Below are 24,554 nucleotides of genomic sequence, written 5' to 3'. Positions count from 1 at the left end.
AGAAATCAGTGGCATTTTTTTTAGAAACTTTGTGAAGACGTCACATAGGAATCTTTTCCTTTTCAGATCCTGTTGAGATCTTTTAGCATTAACTTTGTTAGAATAAAACATGGATATGCGTTGCAGATTTTGTGTGCGGAAGAGCTCAAGGAAGGCGCGTTGAAGATTTTAAGGTATTTTGATCTCAGGTCAGAGATGTTGAAGATATTTGGAATTTCTCGGGGAAGCAGATTTTGAAAGCTTCAGATACATGCGTGCAGTTTTTTAGAGCTCAGGATACACTCGTGCATACTGCGAAGGCTCAAAACACAAAATTGGAGATTTTTTCTCAGGGAAAGAGCGTGCACATGTCTTTAGTACTGAAGGAAACGAGTTTCAGGATAGATGACTTAAAATTTTCAGAAGACACGTAAAAACTTCCTGAGCTCATGGGAACGTATATTTTAATTTTTGGAGTTCATAGGAAGGCTAACAGAAAACTACAAGAGCTTAGTTAAAGGGCAATACAAATTTTGTAAACTTCGGGGGCATGTATGTGGATTTTGAGGGGTCAGTGAGGGATTTGCTCTGCGGATTGCTCGAAGAACGCACACGTAGACTTCGTGAACTCAGAGGCATTCGTGCAGATTTTAGGTGTTCTGAGGAGATACGTGTAGGTACAAACAGATCAGGTGTTAGGGTTCGATTATAGTGCAAACCCGCGTCGTCTCCCATTGGTTAAAACCCGAATTTCAAGATGAAAAAAGTTGAAATTCGGGTTTTTAACCAATCAGAGACGGCGCGGGTTTCCAGAATCAGAAACACGCCTGCTTTATAATCGCATCCTTACGCGTGAAGGTTTTGGTAAATCAGGGAATACGCATGCAGATTTTTTGGTAGCTCATGGGATACTCATATAGAATCTGACAGATTAGGGTCATACGCTCAGATTTTTGAAAGCTTATGAGTGTTGCATTCCAAGTTTTGGTAGCTCAAGGGAGTAGCGATGCTGGTTTTTGGAGCACGAGAGAGGTGCTTGCAGATTTTTTCAGAGCTCTTAGAAAAATTCGCACACAGTTTTAGAGAACACGCGTGCAGAGTTTTGAAGCGGAGAGAGTAGGGGAGACACACACTGGGGATAATTTGCTCATAGGGGATGTTTGGGATGCATTATTTTTCTTAGTAAATTTGTATTAGCTTCCATGTATGGGAATTTCGGGTTCTGAAAGGATCGCACGCAGATTTTAGGAACTCATATGACACACGTGACGATTTTGGGTGAGCAGGAGACGAACGTAGTGCAGATTTTGTAAGCCCAGGGAAACCAATAGATTATAAAAGTTTGGAAAACCCCTGTGGTAAGACCTATTGTAAGACATCTGGAAACATATTAGTCCGATGTCGTGCTTCTTAACTTTTTTTTTTTCGTAGAGTATCCGCGAGGACGCAACAGCACAACACACCATCGAGACATGACTCTTCTCTTTCTTTGGTTTGGGTTCACCTTAGCATGAGACTCTTGTTACCGCCATTCCATTCCGATCAAAGAATAATTTTCCATAGTCCTAATGATAATCAAACGACAACCAGAAAACAACCACAATAGCGTAGTAGCAGCATCGCATAGCAATCGATCCGTAATGACCATCGAAAGAGCTCAACCATTGCCTCGAGAACAGTCCTGCAGCGACAGGTGGAATCGAGGGTCTGGTCCAAGACCATTAGCGTATCGAATGGCTATCAAGAGATGGGTTCGATCAAGAAATACGATCCCGGTTGATGAAGGGGGGGGGGGCGGAGTGCTCTCGAAGTATGGTAGCCAACTCACCACAAAAGAAAAAAATAATAGAAAAACAGAAGAGAGAGAGAGAGGAAGGAGTGTGAGGCATTTCTGCCTGAATGATGGACTGTGTCCTGACTTGAAAATCCCTTCCATTCTCACGCATGACCCGGAGCTATTCCGGGGGAATGGACTCCGGGTAAGGGTAAAGAAATGGGAAGAGTAGAGGGAAAACTTCCGTAATGGAAACCATTAGGAGAAGGGCACGTATTGCAGGAACAACTATCCATCATATGAGGGTTCGAGAATTCCTAACACACAAAAGTGTGCGGACCTTTTAAGACACTTTCTCTCTCTCTCTCTCTCTACCTTCTGTGTCCTTGCACATTTTTTTTTGGGAACATGGACTCCGGGGACAAGCTGAGTGATTTGTTTGTTGGGGGGATGCGGGAAGCCCTAAAAAAAGGAAAATGGCGAATGGGGCATACATGCGGTAACATCGAAGAAGATCAACTGATATTTTGTTTCTTAAAAGGAAAGAGAAACCTTCGGGAAATGTAATCCTTTCGTTCGTCTTTAACTTCTTTGTTATACACCAGGGGGGTGGCCAACAGCTGGCCCGTGAGGTGATTTTCTGCGGCGCGCGACTAGGTAGAATTACTGTGTATTAAGTTGATTTTCTTATTATTATTTAAGCCATCATTTTCTACAGCAGACCTGATTAATAGACTATTTACATTCATTATTTCTGGTGACGATAGTACTGTAATTAGCCATGCCCTCATAACACTGACTTTTTGTATACACGTATTGCTCTTAAAGTTTGTTTGATGGACATTTTTATCCTATTTATTTCCGCAAAATCGTTGGACAAATTGCATTTTTGTGGCCCCTCTGTATTTGGTGTTCTGATTACTAGTATAATATAGTAAGAGTACTATACAGCAGTGGTTCTCAACTTTTTCAAGCCCGCGGCCCGTTTTCACTCATTTTTGTGAGTCGAAGGCCCGGTCAAACAAACTAGCAACGGAAAATGAATGAGGAAAAATGAAACGGCTAATCACTTGCTGCCCGGCGGCTGAGAAACACTGTTATAGAGTACTGCTCTCCGAGACCGTCCATCCCTTTGGGAAAGAGCGCAAACCATCCCAAGATGGTCTCTCTGGGCGGTCAGCGGTCATGTTTGTCTGTCTGTTATAGAGTACTAATATAGTAAGAGCTCTCTTTTTCCTTTGAAGTTGCTCTTGCCACCTTGGTTCAGTGGGTGTGGTCTCGGATCAGGAGTGTGACGTCACTGCTCTGATACTTTTCAACTAAATCGATACCTTGAAATAGAACCCCCTTTTTACACGATATTTGAAGGCGTCTTACCTTGAAATACCAGGTAGCCAATGACAACTAACTGGTTTTGTCATACCGATGACCTCAGCTGGTGCCAACTCCGGCTTGTCGTGAGACAGCATTTATTACATGGCCTTGGGTTTGAATAGACTCCAGAGTCATATCGGACGGTGCAGACGCTGATAGTTAGTCAGCAATTTCAATATGATTTTATCCTTAAAATATCTTGCGTTACTCCCGATTGATCCCACAGCAAACCATGTGCCACAGCCCACACTTTGAAAACCACCCTGATTTTGTTTTACAGAAATTGTCGAAGGTGATATCATTTTGCCAAAGAACATCAAGTACAGAACATCATCGAACCAAAGGAACCATCGCCACCAGAAATTGAAGACTTCAATGGTACCAACCAATTTGACATTGAGGGAAAACAACAGACGCTGCTGGTTAGTTTCTTTAATTACTCAAATTTCTCCGAACTTTTTCATAAATGTGTATTGTGATTTGTCCTAAAGGTTTATCTCGTTGTTTGGACTATTCAGTACCGGGGACGGAAGGCTTGACAAGTACCAACGTCACAGACACAGTAATAAACGCAAAAAGAAACGAAGGAGGAGGAAGCAACGAGCTGCCACAGCAAGGAAAGAAAGATTATGGGATGATGGGATTATACCATACGAGATAGAAAGCATATTCAGCGGTAAGTCGATGCCAGAACCAGGGCCACAACTAGATGCTTGGTCACCCGGGGCAAGTGCGCATTTTGGAGCCCCTTGTAATGTTGAAGGAGAGGTTTGAGAATAAAATTTGCGCCCGCTCTGGTCTAGCGCCCGGGGCACACACAAGAGACCCGCCTGCTCCCCCTAGTTGCGGCCCTGGTCAGAACATTATTTCTATATCAATTCCTTCACGCTCAAGGAGGTTGCTCCCAAACTGTGCGTAGCGGCCTTTTGGTGGGGGGAGGGGTTGCCAGCAAACTTGGTCGAAGACGTCACGCATTAGCCGACTCAAAAGCATTGATGTGATCAATAAGAATAGATTTTTTATTTATTTATTTCAAATACACACACACAATCAGACAAAAATATTAAAAACACAGTAAACATCAAAGCACAAAACAGTACAATATAGACAAAAAAACAAAAACGAGAAAAATAATTCACACACATGTTATAGTTGTACAACTGTCGCGGAGATTAAAACGTCACCGGTATATTGCCTCTGCCTACTATGAGCAAGCAACACAGCCATTGAGACGTGCATACGACAAGGGAGACAGTCATATAAGACCACTGGGGCAAGGGGAAACAATCATAAATGATTATTGAAGCAAGGAGGCAATGAAAAGGTGCATAAATGATCAATCACTACGGCAAGAAAGACGGGCGTAAATGAAAAAAAAAAATCACTTCGACAAGAAAGGATAGTATAAATGATTACTACACAGCAAGGAAAACTAGTGTAAATGATTACTACACAGCAAGGGAAACTAGTGTAAATGATGACTACACAGCAAGGGAAACTAGTGTAAATGATCACTACACAGCAAGGGAAACTAGTGTAAATGATCACTACACAGCAAGGGAAACTAGTGTAAATGATCACTACGGTAAGGAAGAAACTAGTGTAAATGATCACTACGTTAAGGAAGAAACTAGTGTAAATGATGACTACACAGCAAGGGAAACTAGTGTAAATGATCACTACGGTAAGGAAGAAACTAGTGTAAATGATCACTACGGTAAGGAAGAAACTAGTGTAAATGATCACTACGATAAGGAAGAAACTAGTGTAAATGATCACTACGTTAAGGAAGAAACTAGTGTAAATGATCCCTAAGGCAAGAGATACCTGTGTGAATGATCACGACGTCAAGGGCGATTTGTATGAATAATCACTATGGCAGAAAAAAAGGGAGACCTGTTTTAATGATCACAACCACAAAGGGGACGATCACAAATCACGACGGCAAAGAAGAGGGACATAAATGATCACTACGGCAAGGGAGACGGGCGTACATGATCACCACGGCAAAAACGACTAGCATAAATGATCGCTACAGCAAGAAAGACGTGCTTTTGACAACCATCAATTCCTAGAATCTGAACAAGCAGAAGGAAGCCATACTGACTTCATGTCCAAAGCAAGATGATTCAAGACCAAGGTCCTCACTGAATCATCACCGAAAATACCAAAAAAAAAAAGGCGTAGGTAGTATCGACAAGGTGGATAAAAGATAATCCAAATAAGAAACTAAATTGAAGTTCATATTAAAAATAGCTGGGGGAAAAAAAAGTTATATTTCCCTTCGTTAGGGTAATTTCATATTCGAAAGACCCGTGTATAATCTTAATTTCCCGTTAAGTCAATTTATTTTTTGTTTCATTCGTGGGGAAATGATTTGACACAGCCTTAGGATAAGAATTGGTAACAGCTGCGCTGGTCACTTTCTAATAAGAAAGTCAGCAGCGTCTTGTTAACTCGACGTGCGTGTGTCGTTATTTTATTATATTATTATTATTTTTTCTTCTTCCATTCTCTGACATCATCGCTGCCATTAGGACTGAGAAACACTGACAAGTCTGAATTTTATTTTTTTTTAATATTTCATTTTTAAACATCTCGTTATAAATGCAGTTTTAAAAGACAGCTCCGGAGGCAGAATAAAATAAAATTAGATTTTTCCTCTCTTTATAAAGCGAATGAAAATGTCAAGCGAATGAAAAGTTCAAAGATTTAAAATTCCCTTCATTTTTCCCTTTTTTTTTTAGTATTAATAATTTTTTCCCCCCAAGTTGAAATCTGAGCCTTGGTGAATTCTTTTGAGTTTTAATTATTTGGTGTTATATTTCCGTGTATTTTTTAAGGTGAGCATCGCACTCTGTTCAAGCAAGCCATGAGGTATTGGGAGAACGCAACGTGCATTCAGTTCGTGGAACGGATGCCTGAACACAAAAATTATATATTCTTCACGCAAAGATCTTGTGGGTTCGTATTAATTTTGTGAAATAATTATTTATTTGTAGATTATTTCAATCAAATTGGTTGTTTATTGATTGGGACGGCTTACCATTGATCTGCATAACTGATCAACTCTGGGACTACTACTACTTGAATATAGAAATGTCCTCTTCGCTTGTCAATACAAGATTCATTGAAAGACTGGTTATTTGTGGAGATGAAGATTACAAGGAAGAAAATTCATCACTGTCCCCACGAACCCCGGTCTCTCGCTTGCCGGACGAGTGCTCTATCATCTAAGCTATGGAAGCAGATAGAATATTTCAACCTCGGAGCGTATATATATATATTTTGAAAGGCTCCGTACACACACGCTCCAAGGTTGAAATACTCTATTTGCTTCGAGGGTAGAGCACTCGTCCGCCAATCGAGAGACCGAGATTCGTGTCCCCGTGGGGGCAGTGATGAATTTTCTTCCTTGTACACTTCATTTCCCCAAATTAACAGTCTTTCAATGAATCTTCTACTACTACTTTTTTAACCGAACATGCACCTCGTAGACATTCCTCTATGGAATTTCTAACGAATCGGCACATGGCGGAATGTGTGTTCTGAGTGTATGCTTGACCCTAACGTATTTGTGTTGCCGAGTTTCGCTTGTTTCGTGTTCATGCTGCCATCTGGCTTCTGTTTTCTAAAGTAAAGATGGAAATGCTTGAATTTTCATGTTTTGCCAGTATCGTGTTGTAGGCCTGCCTGCTCTCTCCGGAGAGACTTTCCAAATGGGAGACCGACTTACATTCGTGCCTCGAAGCTGGAAAACTGCAGAAAACCAACTTCAGCCAACCACCACTGTGTCGTTAACTTGGGGTTTGAACCTCAGGCTGGATCCTCAGGACGAGAGTCCTGCACGATGCCCACACGACTGCATAGCGGCGATCAACTGGGACTGTTAATTGCATTGATAAACCGAGAGAACTAATAAATTTAGATCACTATGCTGATTAATCAGTAGAACTAATCAATTAGGAGAGATGGCTTATCCTGCAGATTACTCTACAAAGCTCATCGATTCGGACGATTTAGCCCCTCCCCCCTCCGATTGGGACGGCTCATTGCTCTGATTAAGAACTAACAAATTTAGAATTTAGAAAATTGTGCTTATTAATCTGTACAATCAATCAGTTGGAACGGTTTATCCTGCAGATAACTTCACTCACTATGAGTTGAGAAAAAAACCCATAGTTTAAAAAATTGATTACAGATGGCAGCACTACACATAACAAGCATTACACAAAAACAAATTTCACGGAAGGTTCACTATACATACACACACATTACAACATGTGCCAATTCGTTAGAAGATCCGCAGAGGAATATAGACGAGGTGCATGTCTGGTTTAGTAGTAGTAGGTAACTCTGGAAAGCTCATCGATTTTGGGGATTTAGCTCACGATTAATTTAGCAAACTCGTGGATTCACAACTGATCGATTGGAACTGCTCATTGCCCTAATTAATCGTGAGAACTAACCAATTTGGATGAATGTGCTAATTAATTTGCGGAACCAATCGATTGGGACGCCTTATACTGCAGATTACTACAGAAAGCTCATCGAGTCAGTTCACGATTAATCTGGAAAACTGGCCGATTCACAAATGATCAATAGGGATGGCTTATCGCACTGAGTAATTTAATTAACTGATTTATCCATGAATAACTTACATATTTGGGAAACTAATCGATTTTGGGATTGATTTTCGGATCCATTAATATAAAGAATTTATTAATTCCGATTGTCCCGATTAATCTGAAGAAATCGATAGCCAGACTGATCATGCCAATTAATGTGAAGAACCGATCAATTGAGACGACTTGCCACCTGATTTATCTGGAGAACTGGTCCATTTACAACTAATCGATTGGTTCCCTTCATCCTTATCTTGGGTCTCTTGATTCTTGAACTGTACCACAGGTAAGAACTCTTTTCGATTGCCGGCTCCAGATCGTTGTTGTGTAGCCAATTGGCCATCTGATCCAGAGTCCTGGTGGCCTTTTCTTCCATCTCTTTCCATTTCTCTGTGGCCATGACTATGAGTATGTCGTCCGCAAAGGCCTGGACTCGTACTCCCTCTTCCCAGGACTGTTTAAGTAGGCCGTCCACAGTGACGTTCCACATAAGGGGGCCCGAGCACGAGCCCTGCGGACTACCTCTCGTTTGGTCATGTTCCACGAGCTCACCTCCCAGCTCCATGCCCACTTTCCTGTCTTTCAGGAGATGCATCAAAGTCTGTGTTAGATCTTGTGGTGCGGAAATGTGGTGCCCCACCATCACCACAGTGGTGGTCGGCTGAAGTTGGTTTTCTGTGGTTCCCAACTTCGAGGCGCAAATGCGAGCCGATCTCCCCGTTAAAAAGTCTCGCCACAGAGAGCAACAGTCCTACAAACAGTACAAATATTCAGTCACTACACATCACTCACTTCACTTCTGAGATATAGATGGCAGCACTGAAAAATCATACACAGCACTAGATACGCACTCAGACTATTAGGTACACACACTTGCACTTCCGGCACAACTCACTAGGTAGTAAATTGCCTATGGCGATAGACCTGAGTTAGCTCGGTTTAAAAAAAAAAAAAAAAAAAAAAAACTAATCGATTGGAATGACTTATCGCACCGCTCAATCTGAAGAAATGCTGAGTTAAGGGAGAGGTTATCGCACCGTCAACATAGTAAACTTGGATTAATCGGAAGAACTTATTATCAAAGCAAAACTAATTGATATTGATATATGGTATTTCGCATTTATTAATCTGAAGACCTGATAGAGATTGGAATTGCTCGATAAATCTGGAGATACTGATAGTTGGGTTGAATTGCGCCGATTAACTTGAAGAAATAACCGGTGGGACGGGGCTTACCTCAGTGATTGACCGGGACAACTGAGCTATTTTAAAAACTTAGCGCACCGATCTATCTTGAGAGCCGATCAATTAAGACAGCTTGTCGAGATAACTAACTTGAAAAAGGGTTTTGATTGGGACGTTTGATAACGTAGATTAATATAATTAATCGCCGACTTATCTTGTACATTACTTTAGAGCAGCGGTTCTCAACCTTTTTGGACTCGCGGAGCCCTTAAGATAGTTTGTCACATCGATAAACCTACTTAACTGAGTAATCTCCAGAGAACACATTAATTTAAAACTAATCAATTTGAGCAGCTTTTCATATCTATCAATCTGGCTAACTGATGGATTAAAACTTCTTATCACTGGGATGACCGTATAATAAGCATTTTATGGGACATTATTGCACTTTTCTGCGATTTTGGCCGTCCGGTTCAGCATTACCGATTAATCTAGAGAACTGATTAATTGGAGAAGCTTAAATTAATTGGGACAGCATTCCTGATTAATCTGTAAAACTGATCGACTGGAGCAGCTTATATTGATTGGGACAACATTACTGATTAATCTGGAGAACTCATCGATTGGAGCAGCTTACATTAATTGAGGCAGCATTCCTGATCCATCTGGAGAACTGATCAATTGAAGCAGCTTACATTCACTAGGGCAGCATTCTTAATTAATCTAGAGAACTAACAAATTGGAGCACTCGCATTACAATTTAATGACAATGATCAATTATCACTTTGAACACTCATCTATATCTATTGACACTATATGTTGCAGATGCTGCTCGTTCGTTGGAATGAGAGGCAACGGTGGGCAAGCCATTTCCATAGGTAAGAACTGTGACAAGTTTGGCATCGTAGTACACGAGCTCGGCCACGTGGTAGGCTTCTGGCACGAACATACTCGGCCGGACCGCGACAAGCACGTCCAGATCATCAACAAGAATATAATGAGCGGTAACTTACACACTCAAGTTTAAACACTAACAAGTTTTCATTTTCTGTTTTTTTGTTTGGCAAGAACTCATGCCGTTTCTTTTTCCCGAACTATATCATAAAGGGCAAGAGTATAACTTCAACAAACTGACCGACGAAGAAGTGGACTCGCTGGGACTCTCTTATGACTACGAAAGCATCATGCATTACGCCAGGAATACTTTCGCGAAAAGTAACGAGCTCGACACCATATTGCCAAAAGGGTACGTCTTCACTAGGCCGTCTATCGGTCAGAGGGTGAGGCTCAGCAAAGGGGACATCGCTCAGACGAATAAATTATACAACTGCCCTAGTAAGTGTTTTCTATGCTGTCATCTAGCTTCGCATCAACATAGTTTTAGTTTCGATTTCTTTAATCGGTTTGAAGATAAGGTTCAAATAGTTGCTGTACTTTTTTCAGAGTGTGGACGGACCATGCTGGAACCTTCCGGAGAGATAGTCTCGCCCCTAAACTCACTCTCGGACGTAATGTTGTGCGAATGGCGAATCACTGCAACGCATGGAGAGAGAATATTCTTGAATATCACTTTGATGAACATCTTTTCGACACCTTATTGTGATTCCGACTACGTGGAAATACGGGACGGATCCCTCTCGACGGCTCCTCTTTTAGGTAACATATATATAAATGGCTTTTATATATTCTTAGGAGCATCTACTCTCTTTTGTGATGTGTGACTCATATTTCCTTCATTATGCCTTCACTATATCCCACTTTTGTGTTTCGGAAATATGGACATTCTATGATTAAAAATACTTTTCCTGCAGATATTTCGCCGAATTTTCTGTTTATTTTGTCCTAGGGCGATACTGTGGCAGCTCAATATCTGGGAAAAGCTTGATGTCGACTGGCCATCGGATGTTGATATCTTATAAAACGTCACCAGGAAAATCAGTATACACAGGTTTTCAGGCCACATATGAAGGTAACAAATCATTTAATTAACTTAGTTTTATCCCGTATTTATGTAATTGTAGTCTCATCTAAACCTGATGTTGAACTCAGATTTTCTGACTAAAAATACTTATTTAATTTCGAATGATGTAGTTATGACCATTGGAATATCTATTTAAAATGTGTGCTTTGATCATTTTGCATATGGACAATGGTTACAAACATCCCTTGAACATAAACAGACTCAAAATGACTCTTTCAGCAGCGCTTTGGATTCAAATGCGTACCATCGAGAGCTGCTCACTACCCCAATCGTGAAATAAGTCCATTATATTATTCCTGACCGCAAGAAATGCAACACCAGCATCTCCACACCTGTGTGAGGTGTCGGAAGGTCATGATTGATGGAAGGTTCGTGATTGAGAGAGACTGTTTAAAAGGAGCATTGAGAGACGAGTATTTTTAGCCATGCTCAGGCAAGCCATCTGTAATTTTTTTGAACTATGATCCACCAAGGAATTCCTTTATCAGTCCTGCATTCTTTTGGATTATCCGACAGGAATTCCTTTATGAGTCTTGTATTATTTTAAACTGTGATTCGGCGAGAATTCCTTTATCAGTCCTGCGTTCTTTCGGATTATGTTCCGGTAGGAATTTATTTATCAGTCCTGCATTCTTCTAAAGTATGCATTCTTTGTAAGTTGCGACCGGAATTCCTTTATCGGTCCTTCATTGCTTTAAACCAGTGATTCCCAACGTGGGTATCCTACGGGTATAACATAGGATCCTATGTGTTAGATTGCGCTGGGAGAAAAAAATTTCTGAAGAAGGGGGCGATGGGACAAAAAAGGTTGGGAAACTATGCTTTAAACTATTACCACACAACAATTTCTTTATCAGTCCAACATTCATTTAAACTATGACCATTGATAAATTTTTCTCGCATCACGGCCATTTTCTACACACGAGGGCTAATTGGACCGTGATCTGCAATTTACTGCCGATTCCGAAAGGCAGCGTTTGACATTTTGCACTTTTTTATACTTTCAGGGAGGGTGGAGTTATAACCCCCTCGGTGTGGGGCTCCTTGCGGCAGCAATCTTTTTTTTTCTGATCATGTTGTCGCTATTTCTTTTGTACGTCCACGTCAAGAAAGCATCAGACAAGGACGAATCGGGTATCAAACTCGCGACACCTCAAAACATACTTTGGTACTTTAGGCGAGTATCTTATCGACTTGGGCTACCACGCCTATTTGAATTATAATCCAGCAAAAATTCTTTTATCAGACTTGCATTCTTTTGACCTGTGATCCGACAAGAATTCCTTTATCAGTCCTGCATTCTTTTGGAATAAGTTCTGGCAGGAATTCCTTCATCAGATTTGCGTTGTCTTGAACTACTGTATATATGGTTCTGGTAATCCGAAACTCCGTTCTCTGTTGAAGTAAGTTCGCGGCAATAATCTTTTATCAGTTTTGCATTCATTTGATCAGACGATCTTGTTTATTACGCTTTTAGACGCTGGGATTCACGGGTTCTCTTGTTTGGACAGTCTCACCGATTTATGAACTCTTGCTTGGCATCTGAACAATGCACTCCACACATTTTGGCGATAGATATCTGCTGGTGCCGCATTCCTTGCCGTGAGGTAGCGTACGGCAGTAGATCGATCTTCTCCACCAGGTGGCATAAAATTGACACGAGAACAACGAAATGACGTCAGTTTTAGTTCAAAGGATTCCAGTTGACACTGTGCTTGTGCTAAATTACCAATTCACAAAACCCTTTCCGAAAGGTTTTTCAGTAAAAAATACTCTCGTATGTCTTTGTTTTCAAATGAAGCCCTCTGTGGTGGAGCCGTGAACAAAAACGAAGGGGTTCTTCAAAGTCCAAATTACCCGGATGATTACGTACCAAACAAGGAATGCATTTGGACAATCACGGTTGCAGAAAAATATCAAATAGCTCTTGTTTTCCAAGCTTTTGAGGTAAGAAATAAATTGCCTCTCTATATGTTCCTCTTTCTGGATTAGTCAGTGGTTATCAGTTTCTTGATGTCTTTAGTCTCGTCGTAAATGTAGGAACGGGATTGCGGAATTGTGATCGTCTAAACATGTTTTTCGTTTCAGATAGAGCTCCACGATAATTGTGCCTACGACTACCTCGAGATTCGTGACGGTCCAAGTCTGGCGAGTCCGCTTCTCGCTCGAGTCTGCGGTGACAAAATTCCGGACGACGTGAAATCCTCGTCGAACGTCATGTTGGTGAGATTCGTGTCGGACAGCTCTGTACAGAAGATGGGATTCTCGGCCAATTTCGTGAAAGGTCTGGATTAACTTCACCGAAGAACTCTGAATTTGAAAGTCCGTGATAAATTGATTGTTTTCTTGTAACACATGTCTTTGTTTACTTGCCCAGAAACGGACGAATGCGACAACCTGCAGCACGGCTGCCAGCATACCTGCGTCAACACCGTTGGTGGTTACAAGTGTCAGTGCCACATCGGTTACGAACTACATTCCGACGAAAAGAGCTGTGAAAGTAAGAAACATACATTGATACATATAAATTAGAAAAAAAAATTATAAATCGTATTTTGAGCTGGTTAATTGATCATGTTTCAATTATTGCAGCTGCGTGTGGAGGAGTTTTGTCTTCCCTGAATGGATACATCCGGAGTCCATCGTTTCCAGACCTTTACCCTTCGAATAAGCGTTGTGTGTGGGAAATCGTTGCTCCAAAGTCATTCACCATCACCTTAGATTTCACTCATTTTGATCTGGAAGGAACAAACGTGAGTTTAAGTAATGGATGTGTATAACATCATCAATGGAGAGATATCCATGTTTCTTTAAAGGTTCTAAGGGATCTAATACATTTGCATTAATTATACTTAAAAGAGTGAGTGATGCAAAGTGAACTTTTGTTTCAAACTTATTTTTTCTTTGAAATATGGCAAAGATTTATTTTCACATTTTCACCATTTTAAATTATCATCCGACAAAAATTCGTTTCCGAGACCTGCGCGTTATTTTGAAGAGTGATACAACTAGAATGTTTCATTCCATCCTGCATTCTTTTGAACTATGAACAAACAGGGAGGGCATCACGGAACCCAAGGGTAAAGAGATTTTTATCGGTCTCTCTCCCCCAACTTGGTAAGAATAACCTGACTACAAATTCACACACACTTACTGTCGAAAATTGTAACCAGATCTCATTATCATGAGGATCTTTTTGCACATGAGGCCCCCGGCTGATGTGTTGGGATGACCCTTGCACAGACAAAAATTACATTGAACTCAAGTAGCTCTAACTTGAAAGTTGAGTTGACTTGAATTAATTGAGTTAACCGTTCTCCCTCACACGGCGTTACCAAAAAAAGTCTCAAAGCACGGGAAAATGTATAAAAACGACGTTCACCTCTTCATCTCCCTGTACATTGTGACCCGGGGTAGGAAAAAAAAAATCAAACTTTTAGCGATTCTAGCAGCGATGAAGTTGATGATATTTTGTTATAATTACAAATAATTATCATCCTACACTATTGTTTTCGCAAACAAAGGATAAATGGAGAGAAGAAAATAATGGATACACCCACATACATTGATAATAACATTCACTAGTCAAGTAAGCAAGCCAAGTTGCCAGTGACTTCATCACGTAGGATATTTCGTCGCCAATACGCCAATATCCTCGTGTGAGGAGCTCCATAGAAATATACGTGTTCGATCCACTGGATACCGAGTCTTCTATCAGCCACAAGACTACACTTTTCCCGAGTGAGGGGAGCCCTTATTATGGTGTTGTACGATTATTTTTCATTCGACTGATTGATTCTTTTGTGTTTTGACAGCAAGAGTGTGAATACGACAGCGTCGAAGTGTTCAGCATTATGGATGATGGCGGAGAGAAGAAGCATGGCTCATTTTGCGGATCGAGACTTCCACCACTGGTCACTTCAGAAGGGAAGTCTCTCCGAGTCACGTTCACGTCCGACAATTCCGTGCAGAAAAGCGGTTTCGCTGCTGTATATTCGACAGGTAGTTTCGAAAAGTTCTGGAAAATACCAACTAATATGCTTGATACATTATACAGCAATAATAATAAATGTGTGTGTGTGTTGACCTTATTCTTTTCATTTCCACTATTTTCTTGTCAGACAAAGATGAATGCGCTATTGACAATGGCGGATGCCAGCACATATGCAAGAACACTGTCGGGAGCTATGTGTGCTCTTGCAACAACGGTTACGTCCTTCATCCCAACGAGCATGATTGCAAGGAAGGTGAGTGATAATATATACGCTCAGTTCTCTTGCTGAACTGATAATACTTTTAACCACCACGAAAGAATTCATATTTAAAGATCACTCATTCTATTTGCTTTCTTGACCACGCACTTCCTTGAAATACTCGATTGTGGCAGTCGTCCAATCAGAAAATTCTTTATTCATCATTGCCCATTACGACCTATCCTGCAACCAAGAATCAATCGAATTCAACAAGTTGTCTCCAATCTCGTAAAAACTCTTCAAGAGTTTATCATGATACACCCGATCGGATGTTTTTTGAAAATCCATGAAGATAAAGTCAATTTTTTTGTCTTTCCATAAAGAGGAGTTAACTCTCAATTGAGAATCACGGTATAGCCACTGTAGGGAGCTGCGAGCTTGTATACAGGGTGAACACTATCGATTGCTCAATTATTACAAATGCTATTCCTTATACAAATACAAAGGCCACCACAGACAAAATGCCTAACGAGGTGGCTGAAAGAAGATACTCATAAAAAAATATGAATGTCCAATACAACAAAAATAAAGCAAACCAAAATGAGAGCAATTATTACGAACAAAAGCTAAAAATTGTGAGAATGTATAATATTGCACGTAAAAATTATTGTTGTCTTGTCTAAGTATGGATAGCTTTTCGATTCATACTGTTATGAGCATCCTGTTCTTTTTGAACTTTTTCTTGTGAAAAATAATATGAAAAAGTGTTTTCGGTTTTTTATATTTGACTGTTTTTATTTTATTTTTTAATAAATAATAGGATATAATGCTTTTAAAATTGATTACGTCGCTTCCAAATCCTGCCAAATTCACCAAACGTATAAATTTTCGTTTCTGAAGCTGCTCTAACAATGCTATTAAACCTGAGAGAAATCAAAAAGCTAAAGATGTGCAATACATTTGTTTCAAATACAAATACAAATACAACGCCACAACAGACAAAATGCCCAACGAGGTGGCTGATAAAAAGATGCCCATAAAAATATGAATGTCATATATTTCAAAAATATAGCAACCTAATTAAAAATGCAATTAACACAAATTATAAACAATATATACACCTGATAAAATATTATACAATGCCCATAAAGAATACTTATGGTTGTCTTAATCTAAGTATGGACAGAGCTTCTCGATTTACCCCAACATGTTTATCGTATTTCTTTTTAAACGTGTCAATTGTGTTACAATTTACTACCTCCGGGGGTAAGCTATTCCATTTATTAACAACCTAGGATTATACCTAGGATTGTACCTTACCAATCGATTAGGTGCCCCCTTGTAAAAGCAGTCGATTGGCGGTGTACTAAAAGTTCATGGTCCATCCTATCCATCCCATTGAAAATTTTGAACACTTCGATCATATCTCCTCGACACCTGCGTTCATCCAATGTAAACATATTCAAAAAATGAAGTCTCTCTTCATAACTCAAGCCCTGTGTGCCAATAAGGACACGCGTAGCTCTTCTCTCCACCCCTTCAACCAAGTCTATGTCCCTTTGTAGGTATGGTCTCCAAAACCTTACAGCATACTCCAGTCCAGGACGAACTAAGCCTCGAAAAAGCGGAAGAATGACTTTAGGAGAACGCGAAGAGACTTTTTTGAAAATGAGACCAAGCATTCTATTCGCTTTTTTGACCACCGCTGAACAATGTTCAGAAAACCTAAGCCGCTCGTCAATGAGAATTCCCAAATCGGTGACCCTAGTTGCATCCGGGATAGGGACACCATTCAACTCGTAAGAAAACCATAGGTTGTTCGAACCAAAATCAGCGACCATGCACTTATCTACGCTAAACGTCATGCTCCATTCATTTGCCCATGCTGCAATCTTGTCTAAGTTGGTCTGGAGCAACTCCCTATCGCTTTCATTCCCGATTACCCCCATTAGCTTCACATCATCTGCGAATTTGCTAGTAATTCCATCGATACCCTGATCGAGTTTGTCGATAAAAAGTGAAAAAAGTATGGGGCCAAGGACACTTCCCTGAGGAACTCCACTTGTGACGTCTGTCCAACCAGAGAATTCCCCGTTCACCATAACTCGTTGCGACCTATCTCTTAACCACGATTCTATGCAATTCAGCAAGTTGCCCCCTATTCCAATCTCGTGTAAACGCTTCAAGAGTTTGCCATGTTGTACCCGATCGAATGCCTTCTGGAAATCAAGGTAAACAACGTCGACATTTTTGCTCTTACCCAAAGCCTTAGTCACGCGATCATACAAGCAAAGGAGATTAGTTATACATGACTTCCCCTTCCTGAACCCATGCTGATTATCCGACAATACATTATTCTCGTCTATCCACTTCACAAACTGTCTTTTGATGATAATTTCCAAAATTTTCGAGAGGGAGCTCGTCAAACTCACTGGACGATAATTGAACACAGCTTCTCTACTACCTTTCTTAAATATCGGATCAACATTAGCAAGTTTCCAATCCCTTGGGACGATACCCTCAGCAACACTACTCCTGTATATCTGTGCGACTGGCCCCAACAATTCATTAGCACATTCCCTGAGGACCCTGGGATAGATATCATCTGGTCCTGGTGCTTTATTTGCACATACATTTCTTAGAAGATTTAGGACCTCCACGTCTTCTACTTGAATATCGTTGAAGGTTTTATTACCCCATGCAACACCCGTATATCGAATATCATTATCTCCATTAAAAACCGACGCGAAAAAGTCATTGAAAGCACTACACATGCCTACATTGCTCTCTACCCTACAGCCTCCTATCGAGAGGGGGCCAACTGTCCCCTTACATCCATTACTGACATATCGAAAAAATGATTTTGGGTCAGAGCCAATGTTATCTGCCAACCTAGATTCAACTTCCTTTTTACTATCCCTTATCGCTTTCTTCAACAGTCTTCTTTTATCAGTAAACAATGATAGATCACCACGTCCACTTTTATACTCTCTGAATGCTCTTTTCTTTTCAAGATAAAGGTTCCGCACGCTATCCGTGAACCATAGAGGGTGCGATGTACAAACACGCTTTTTTCGAACAAAGGGTATGACGTCGTGGAAAACAGAGGACAGCTTCGTACTAAATTCTTCCCATTGACTTACCACCCCTACTGATTCCAACCGGTCTTTGAAAACTTCCGCGAACCTTCTTCTCAAAACATCAAAGTTAGTTCTCCGAAAATAAGGAACCAGTCTTTTGTTATCAACTTTACCCGAGGAAAAGTTACAGTGAAATTAACGATACGATGATCACTGGAAGAAAACTCTTCCCCCACCGAAACATGTTCAACAAGATCCTCCGAACTAGTGAGAACTAAATCCAAAATAGCAGTACCCCTAGTGGCTTCTGATACATGCTGATACAAAAAATTTTTGAGCACCAACTTAAGAAAGTCTCTTTCTTACTGATTTCCAGATGAAAGGTTCTCCCAATCTAGTATGAATTCAATCCAATTGAAATCAAACTAGTATGAGAACCCTCTTTCGCTTACACATGTAGGAAATTTCATCATACAATTTGGCGATGTAGTTTGGATCCCTATTCGGTGGATTGTAACAAACTCCAACAATAAGTTTATGACGTGTTTCGTTCTCAAGTGCAGCCTATATGGTTTCAATATCACTCCTCTGCACGTTATACTCTCTAGCCTTCAAACAGGATTTCACGTATATCAACACTCCACCCCCTTTCCTATCAGATCCATTTCTCAAAAAAGTATCGTATCCCGAGATGTGTAAGAAAGATTCATCCCCATCGTTTGCCCAAGATTCCGTAATGGCTATAAGATCCAAACCCTCCACAACTATCATAGTTTCTAAAAAAATTTTCTTATTACCCAATGCTCCTGGCATTTATTAACACACATTTTAATTTGCCTGGTGATTTAGTGTCAATCGAGAAGCCATCCAAGTCAGATGTGGGTAATTCCCCGTCAGTACTGTTGTGATCATCATTCACTAACCCGTATTCCCGACTACGTGGTCTGGGAGGAAAAAACCTGACCTAAGACTATCGTAAACCTCCCAAACCCCTCTCTTATTTAGATGATCCCATCCGAACGAAGCCACCTATCGGTAAATGCGGGAAGCTCCAAGAACGTGACCCCAAGTCAGGAGAAAATGTCCTTCAGGCCTATATTGAATTGGTGGATCCTATTCCTATACCCCCTACTACTCCTTGGCAGCACTGGAATCACTGCCACATCTGAACACCCTCTTCCTAGTGGATAATAGTAAATCCCGGTACTCTGACAGAGACTCACTAATATTCGCTCCTACCTGATTCGTTCCCACCCACAGTATCATCCGCAAGGGCAACTTTCGGCGATGAAAAACGTCTCGAACGTTGCCAATCTTCCCCCCAGGAAGACAACAGCGCTCGAAACCCCGAAAATCCCTACACACTCGGTTCCCAAGTTCCCTAACCATAGTTTCCTTGCACTTTCCCTCAAAAGATTTCATTTAATTGTGAAAAAGAGAAAATTGCCACATTTTGGCAGAAAGTGTTGAATTTGGGAAAAAAAATTTCCAAATAGAGTCTTATTTGGCTAACAAAAAGATCCAATTTTTAAAAATCTGGTGATAAATGTTCCAATATACTGCGCGAAAGTAACCCGAAATAACAAGGTTATAACACTACTATTCACGAACAGGAAAAAGCACCAACTGTGGAAGGAAAAAAAAACTTCTAACGGGATTGAATATTTAAGTTTATTTTGAGTTAGATGCAACCCGCAACGGGGGAGCAAATATATTTGAGTTGGGTGATTGGTGAGCAACTGACCGTTACAAAACTTCAAAACGTTGTAACTCCCTTGATATATCTGATCCTTTGGAAAACGCTTTTCTATATTAGTTTTCCCACAAGAAATCACGTGTGTAATTATTGGGAGGTCGATGTTTTCCACTTTGCATGTATATTCAATGATGAATACTTTTTGCTCGTTTCATGCCCATAAGTCAAATAATCACTCCCAAATCGGAAATATTTTATTCCATATTCTCTTACTCGTAACTCGGATTTTCCGCAAGTCCCGACACCACTGTGTATGTATACGTAAGTAGTAATGTTTAACAGTTCAATGTATTTTTCAGGGAACTGTGTTCACTACATTGCATCGTCCTCTGGAATGATTACTAGTCCTAATTATCCCGATGCCTATCCCAGCAGGAAGGAGTGCATGTGGTATCTGAAGACCAAAGTTGGGCACAGAGTCAAAGTGGTGAGTGTGAATATCTCAAGTACATGATTGAATATGTCTAACGGGGTTTCGAATAACATGATCGGTACCTATCTAAATGGAATCTTTTTTTTTTCACAGGTTTTCGAGGATTTCGAGATGGAGTCTCACCAGGACTGTGAGTACGATAACGTCGTCGTGTACGACGGTGATTCGATAAACTCGCCGATGCTCGGTCGATACTGTGGCATCAAGCCACCGTATCCAGTAGTGTCCACGAGTAATGCCATGACCATGTCCTTCCAGTCTGACCCTTCGGTTCAGAAGAAAGGATTCAGAGCTTCGCACTTCACAGGTATGCACTAAAAACCAATTTATTCGGTTTCTTCTACAGTCAGCGAAAACAAACATTGGACTAAAAAGAAAGACGCCAATATTGACGCAATTCAAAAAAGAGTGTCTGCCAACGGCAGGAGGGACGAAGCGTGTAAGATCTTTGAATCATCATCCCGTATTTTACGGGGCAGACAAATTTTGTCTTATTATTCGGATCTAGGGAAGGGCGATCTTCTGGTTCTTACCCCCTCCACTGGGGGGGGGGGGGTTAAGAGCAAGTAAAACATTACTAAAGTTAGTAAACATTACATGTGTTAAACATTACTTACGTATACATACACAGTGGTGTCGGGACTTGCGGAAAATCCGAGTTACGAGCTAGAAGCACCTGAGTCAAGACAGACATCTTTAGCTGTGAATGGAGTGGAGGCAGGTATCTTCAGCCGTGAATGGAGTGGAGGCAGGTATATTTAGCTGTGAATGGAGTGGAGGCAGGTATATTTAGCTGTGAATGGAGTGGAGGCAGGTATCTTCAGCCGTGAATGGAGTGGAGGCAGGTATCTTCAGCTGTGAATGGAGTTTCCCAGATGAGGCCGGTGCAGGTATCTTCAGAGATCTAATGGAGTGGAGGCAGGTATCTTTAGCCGTGAATGGAGTGGAGGTATCTTTAGACGTGAATGGATTGAAGGCAGGTATATTCAGCTGTGAATGGAGTTTCTCAGATGAGGCCGATGCAGATATCTTCAGATTCGAATGGAGCAAATGCAAACATCTTCAGATTCCAGTGAAAAAAGGGCAGACATCTTCAGCTTCGAATAGAGCGGAGACAAATGTCTTAAAGCTTCGAATGACTCGAGGGCAGACGGATTTAGGGCAATGTGTCGGAGAAGCGACTTATTGTGTAGATGCATTGGATCATCCCGTATTTTACGGGGCAGACTAATTTACCATATTATTTGGCTCTGAGGAGGGGATAATCGCCCCTCCTCATCGCTCTTCTCTACATCCGCAACTTGGCTATCGGGGAGTTGTCCGTCATGGGAAATTTCACTACAATCGGTGGCAGTGACGCGCCATGAAACCGTTGTAGCAGCGACTCTACGATATCGCAAATGCATCAACTTGTGGTTACTTTTGCGCCAATTCGACTCGACATTTTGCCACAGTACGTGGATGTCCAACTCGCCGTCTTACCTCCCATATGTGAATCCATATATTTTCGAAGAGATTAAAATCTTCAGATTTGATGGGCCGTCGGAGTGAGAAAGTTGCTGATTATTCGGCCACTCGACCCAGTTTTAGCCATAGCGGGAAATAGGAATGTAATGGTGATGAGGTGCCTGGAATTGTGGAAAATTATGGCAGTTCATCGTTCGGCATTATCAGCTTCGCATGCTGGTTCGAATTTGTCGTCACTGCTACGAGAGGGGCCAACTTCGTGGTATGAGATGTATCCCCCGGCTTGAAGACCTCATTTTCGACATACTCAGCATTAACACCTACGTGTCTCGAGGTCTTAAAAATCATGACTTTGGAACCAATATGCGACCTTATTTTGTTATGAATACTGGAAGCTTACATTAGACAAAAATTTCCAGATGTTGGTAAAAGTTCACCAAAGAGAATAGCCACGGGGAGGGATGATCACCAGAATAGAAGATCAGCGAGTAAATGATCACCATGGCCAGAATCGTACGGGCAAGGAGGTCACGAAGGCCGTATCATAGAACCCACGGATGAATGATCGTTGGGGGCAACTGAGACATGTGCAACTGGAACATGTATGAAAATCTTCGACAGGAAATGAAAGCTTCATTTAATAAATCCATCAAAGATCTAAAGGAAAAATATGAGGAGACAAGCAAAGAAACGAGTGGACTAGTAAAAGCCATAACCTACAACTCAGAATGCATGGAAGAACTTGGAAAAAAAATTAATGACATGAAAATATATATAGAGCGAATTGACAAAGAAAATAAGGAGATAAAACTGGAAAATAAAAACTTGAAGGATGAAATGAAGGAGCTGAAAATAAGAGTAAACGACTTGGAAAATAGGAGCAGGAAAAATAATATTGAGATCAACGGTGTTCCTGAAACAGCCCAAGAAAGTGTTATAGAAATTGTCAATGCTCTAAAACAGGAGATTGGCATACAGGAAGACACACCAATAAAAAACTTACACAGAGTGCCTACCAGAAATTCAGCCAAAAGCAAGCCAATAATTGTGAGATTCGTGAATGAAGATTCCAAAAGACTGTGGATACAGAAGGCAAAAGAGAATCAAGTTAAAGCTGACAAAATTGATCCCAACTTCAAACCTCACAGGGTATATGTAAATGAGCATCTTTCCCTAGAGAGCAAGCATCTATTTTACCTGGTCAGAGAGTTTAAAAAGACCTATGATTATAATTATGCTTGGACAAAAGAGGTGAAAATTTTCCTCCGGAAAACTGAAAACAGCCATGTATGGAGAATTAGAGATGAGGAAGACCTCAGGAAGTTGAACAGAAATGACGAACAATGAATATATAAATTATATTGAACTGGAGCAAGACGAAGGTTTTCTGGAGGAATTGACTGATGTAGATAAGTTTTTTAATTACTCTCAAAATTCTAACCAGCATATAAATTTCCTAATTGTAAATATACAAAGTTTAAAATCTAACTTTGATACTTTCCTTGTATTCTTGAGATCTCTACAAGTTCAAATAGATATAATATGTCTTTCAGAAATATGGGTGAAGGAGGATGAACTGTTCAACTATAACATTATTAATTATGAATGCATTACTGATTACTATTCATATTCTGACTGTAGAACATACAACAAATCAGGCGGAGTCATTATGTATGTAAATAAAGCCCTTAGAAGTACTAAAAAATCTAGCAAATTCAAAACTGCAGAAAGCGTATGGATAAATTTCCCAGATTATGATGTTGAAGTGTTATTACTCTATAGATCACATTTTTTCACCATATCCCAATTTAATGATGAGCTTAAGATACTTATTCAAAGCACAAGACAAAATATGCTAATTGTTGGTGATATAAATATAAATATACTTGATAACAATAACGAAATCTCTAATTACTTAGATATAATGGCTGTTGGTGGCTTTGTGTCCTTACAGGAGTCTATTACTAGAGAAACTGAAGTAGGAGGCACATGTATTGATCATGTTTTTTATAGAACGAAGAAAAATACTACACAAAAATTTAATGTGTTCAAAACGCAACTAACAGACCATTATCCAATATTAGGATACATTGATTTTCAAGATATAGGAAAAGTAACGAATAATATTGAATGTACAAAAACCATAATTGATTATAGTAAATTTGAAAACTTTATATCAAATATTTTAAAAACGTCTGTGATGAGGAGTTGGTCCATCAAAAATATAAACGCTTTCTAGATATTATAACACTTAACTCAAACCTGTGGACTAAAAAAAAAAAAAGCAAAAAGATCAACAGGTAAAAATAAATGGATTACAAAAGAGCTCATAAAAAAAATAAACGTCAAAGAAAAATTATATAAAAAATACAAAAAGTATCCAGGCATAATTACATATGAAATGGAATACAAAAACTATGATAAGACACTGAAAAACCAAATTAAGCAAGCCAAATGTGAATATCAAAAAAACAAATTTTTTGAATGTCATAAAGACAAAAGAAAACAATGGAAATATATTAACAACTTTGTACTCAACAAAAATAATTCAAATAAAATTCTTCCAAATCACCAAGACTCAATAACATTGGCAAATCAACTTAACATAGACTTTATTACAAGAAACCTGGATAGAGAAGATAATGAACACATGTATGAAGATGACAATGACTGTGTTTCAAATTCAATGGTGAGCATGGAAATAGAA

The 24,554-nt window shown here is 40.1% G+C and overlaps 1 protein-coding gene across 1 annotated transcript in view; it reads left to right on the top strand.

The window, feature by feature from the left end:
- The window catches only part of LOC149085786 (protein tolkin-like), a 57,001-nt gene that overhangs the window by 25,122 nt on the left and 7,325 nt on the right, over window positions 1–24,554 (top strand). The window contains exons 3-17 of the mRNA XM_089232185.1: window positions 3,408–3,549; window positions 3,646–3,803; window positions 5,971–6,091; window positions 9,763–9,941; window positions 10,045–10,272; window positions 10,381–10,593; window positions 10,784–10,906; window positions 12,720–12,865; window positions 13,007–13,202; window positions 13,296–13,418; window positions 13,511–13,671; window positions 14,734–14,920; window positions 15,040–15,165; window positions 20,247–20,374; window positions 20,474–20,687. Coding sequence (XP_089088311.1) covers window positions 3,408–3,549; window positions 3,646–3,803; window positions 5,971–6,091; window positions 9,763–9,941; window positions 10,045–10,272; window positions 10,381–10,593; window positions 10,784–10,906; window positions 12,720–12,865; window positions 13,007–13,202; window positions 13,296–13,418; window positions 13,511–13,671; window positions 14,734–14,920; window positions 15,040–15,165; window positions 20,247–20,374; window positions 20,474–20,687 — 2,445 coding nt within the window. The remainder of the gene's footprint in view (window positions 1–3,407; window positions 3,550–3,645; window positions 3,804–5,970; window positions 6,092–9,762; window positions 9,942–10,044; window positions 10,273–10,380; window positions 10,594–10,783; window positions 10,907–12,719; window positions 12,866–13,006; window positions 13,203–13,295; window positions 13,419–13,510; window positions 13,672–14,733; window positions 14,921–15,039; window positions 15,166–20,246; window positions 20,375–20,473; window positions 20,688–24,554) is intronic.

The sequence above is a fragment of the Pholcus phalangioides genome, unplaced genomic scaffold (genome assembly GCF_987345545.1).
Source record: "Pholcus phalangioides strain wild (caught in Gottingen) unplaced genomic scaffold, Ppha-v1.0 ptg000005l_1, whole genome shotgun sequence".
Classification (NCBI taxonomy): Eukaryota; Metazoa; Arthropoda; class Arachnida; order Araneae; family Pholcidae; genus Pholcus; species Pholcus phalangioides.
The sequence above is the reverse complement of the archived record's forward strand: the minus strand, read 5'-3'. Positions and strand labels throughout refer to the sequence as shown.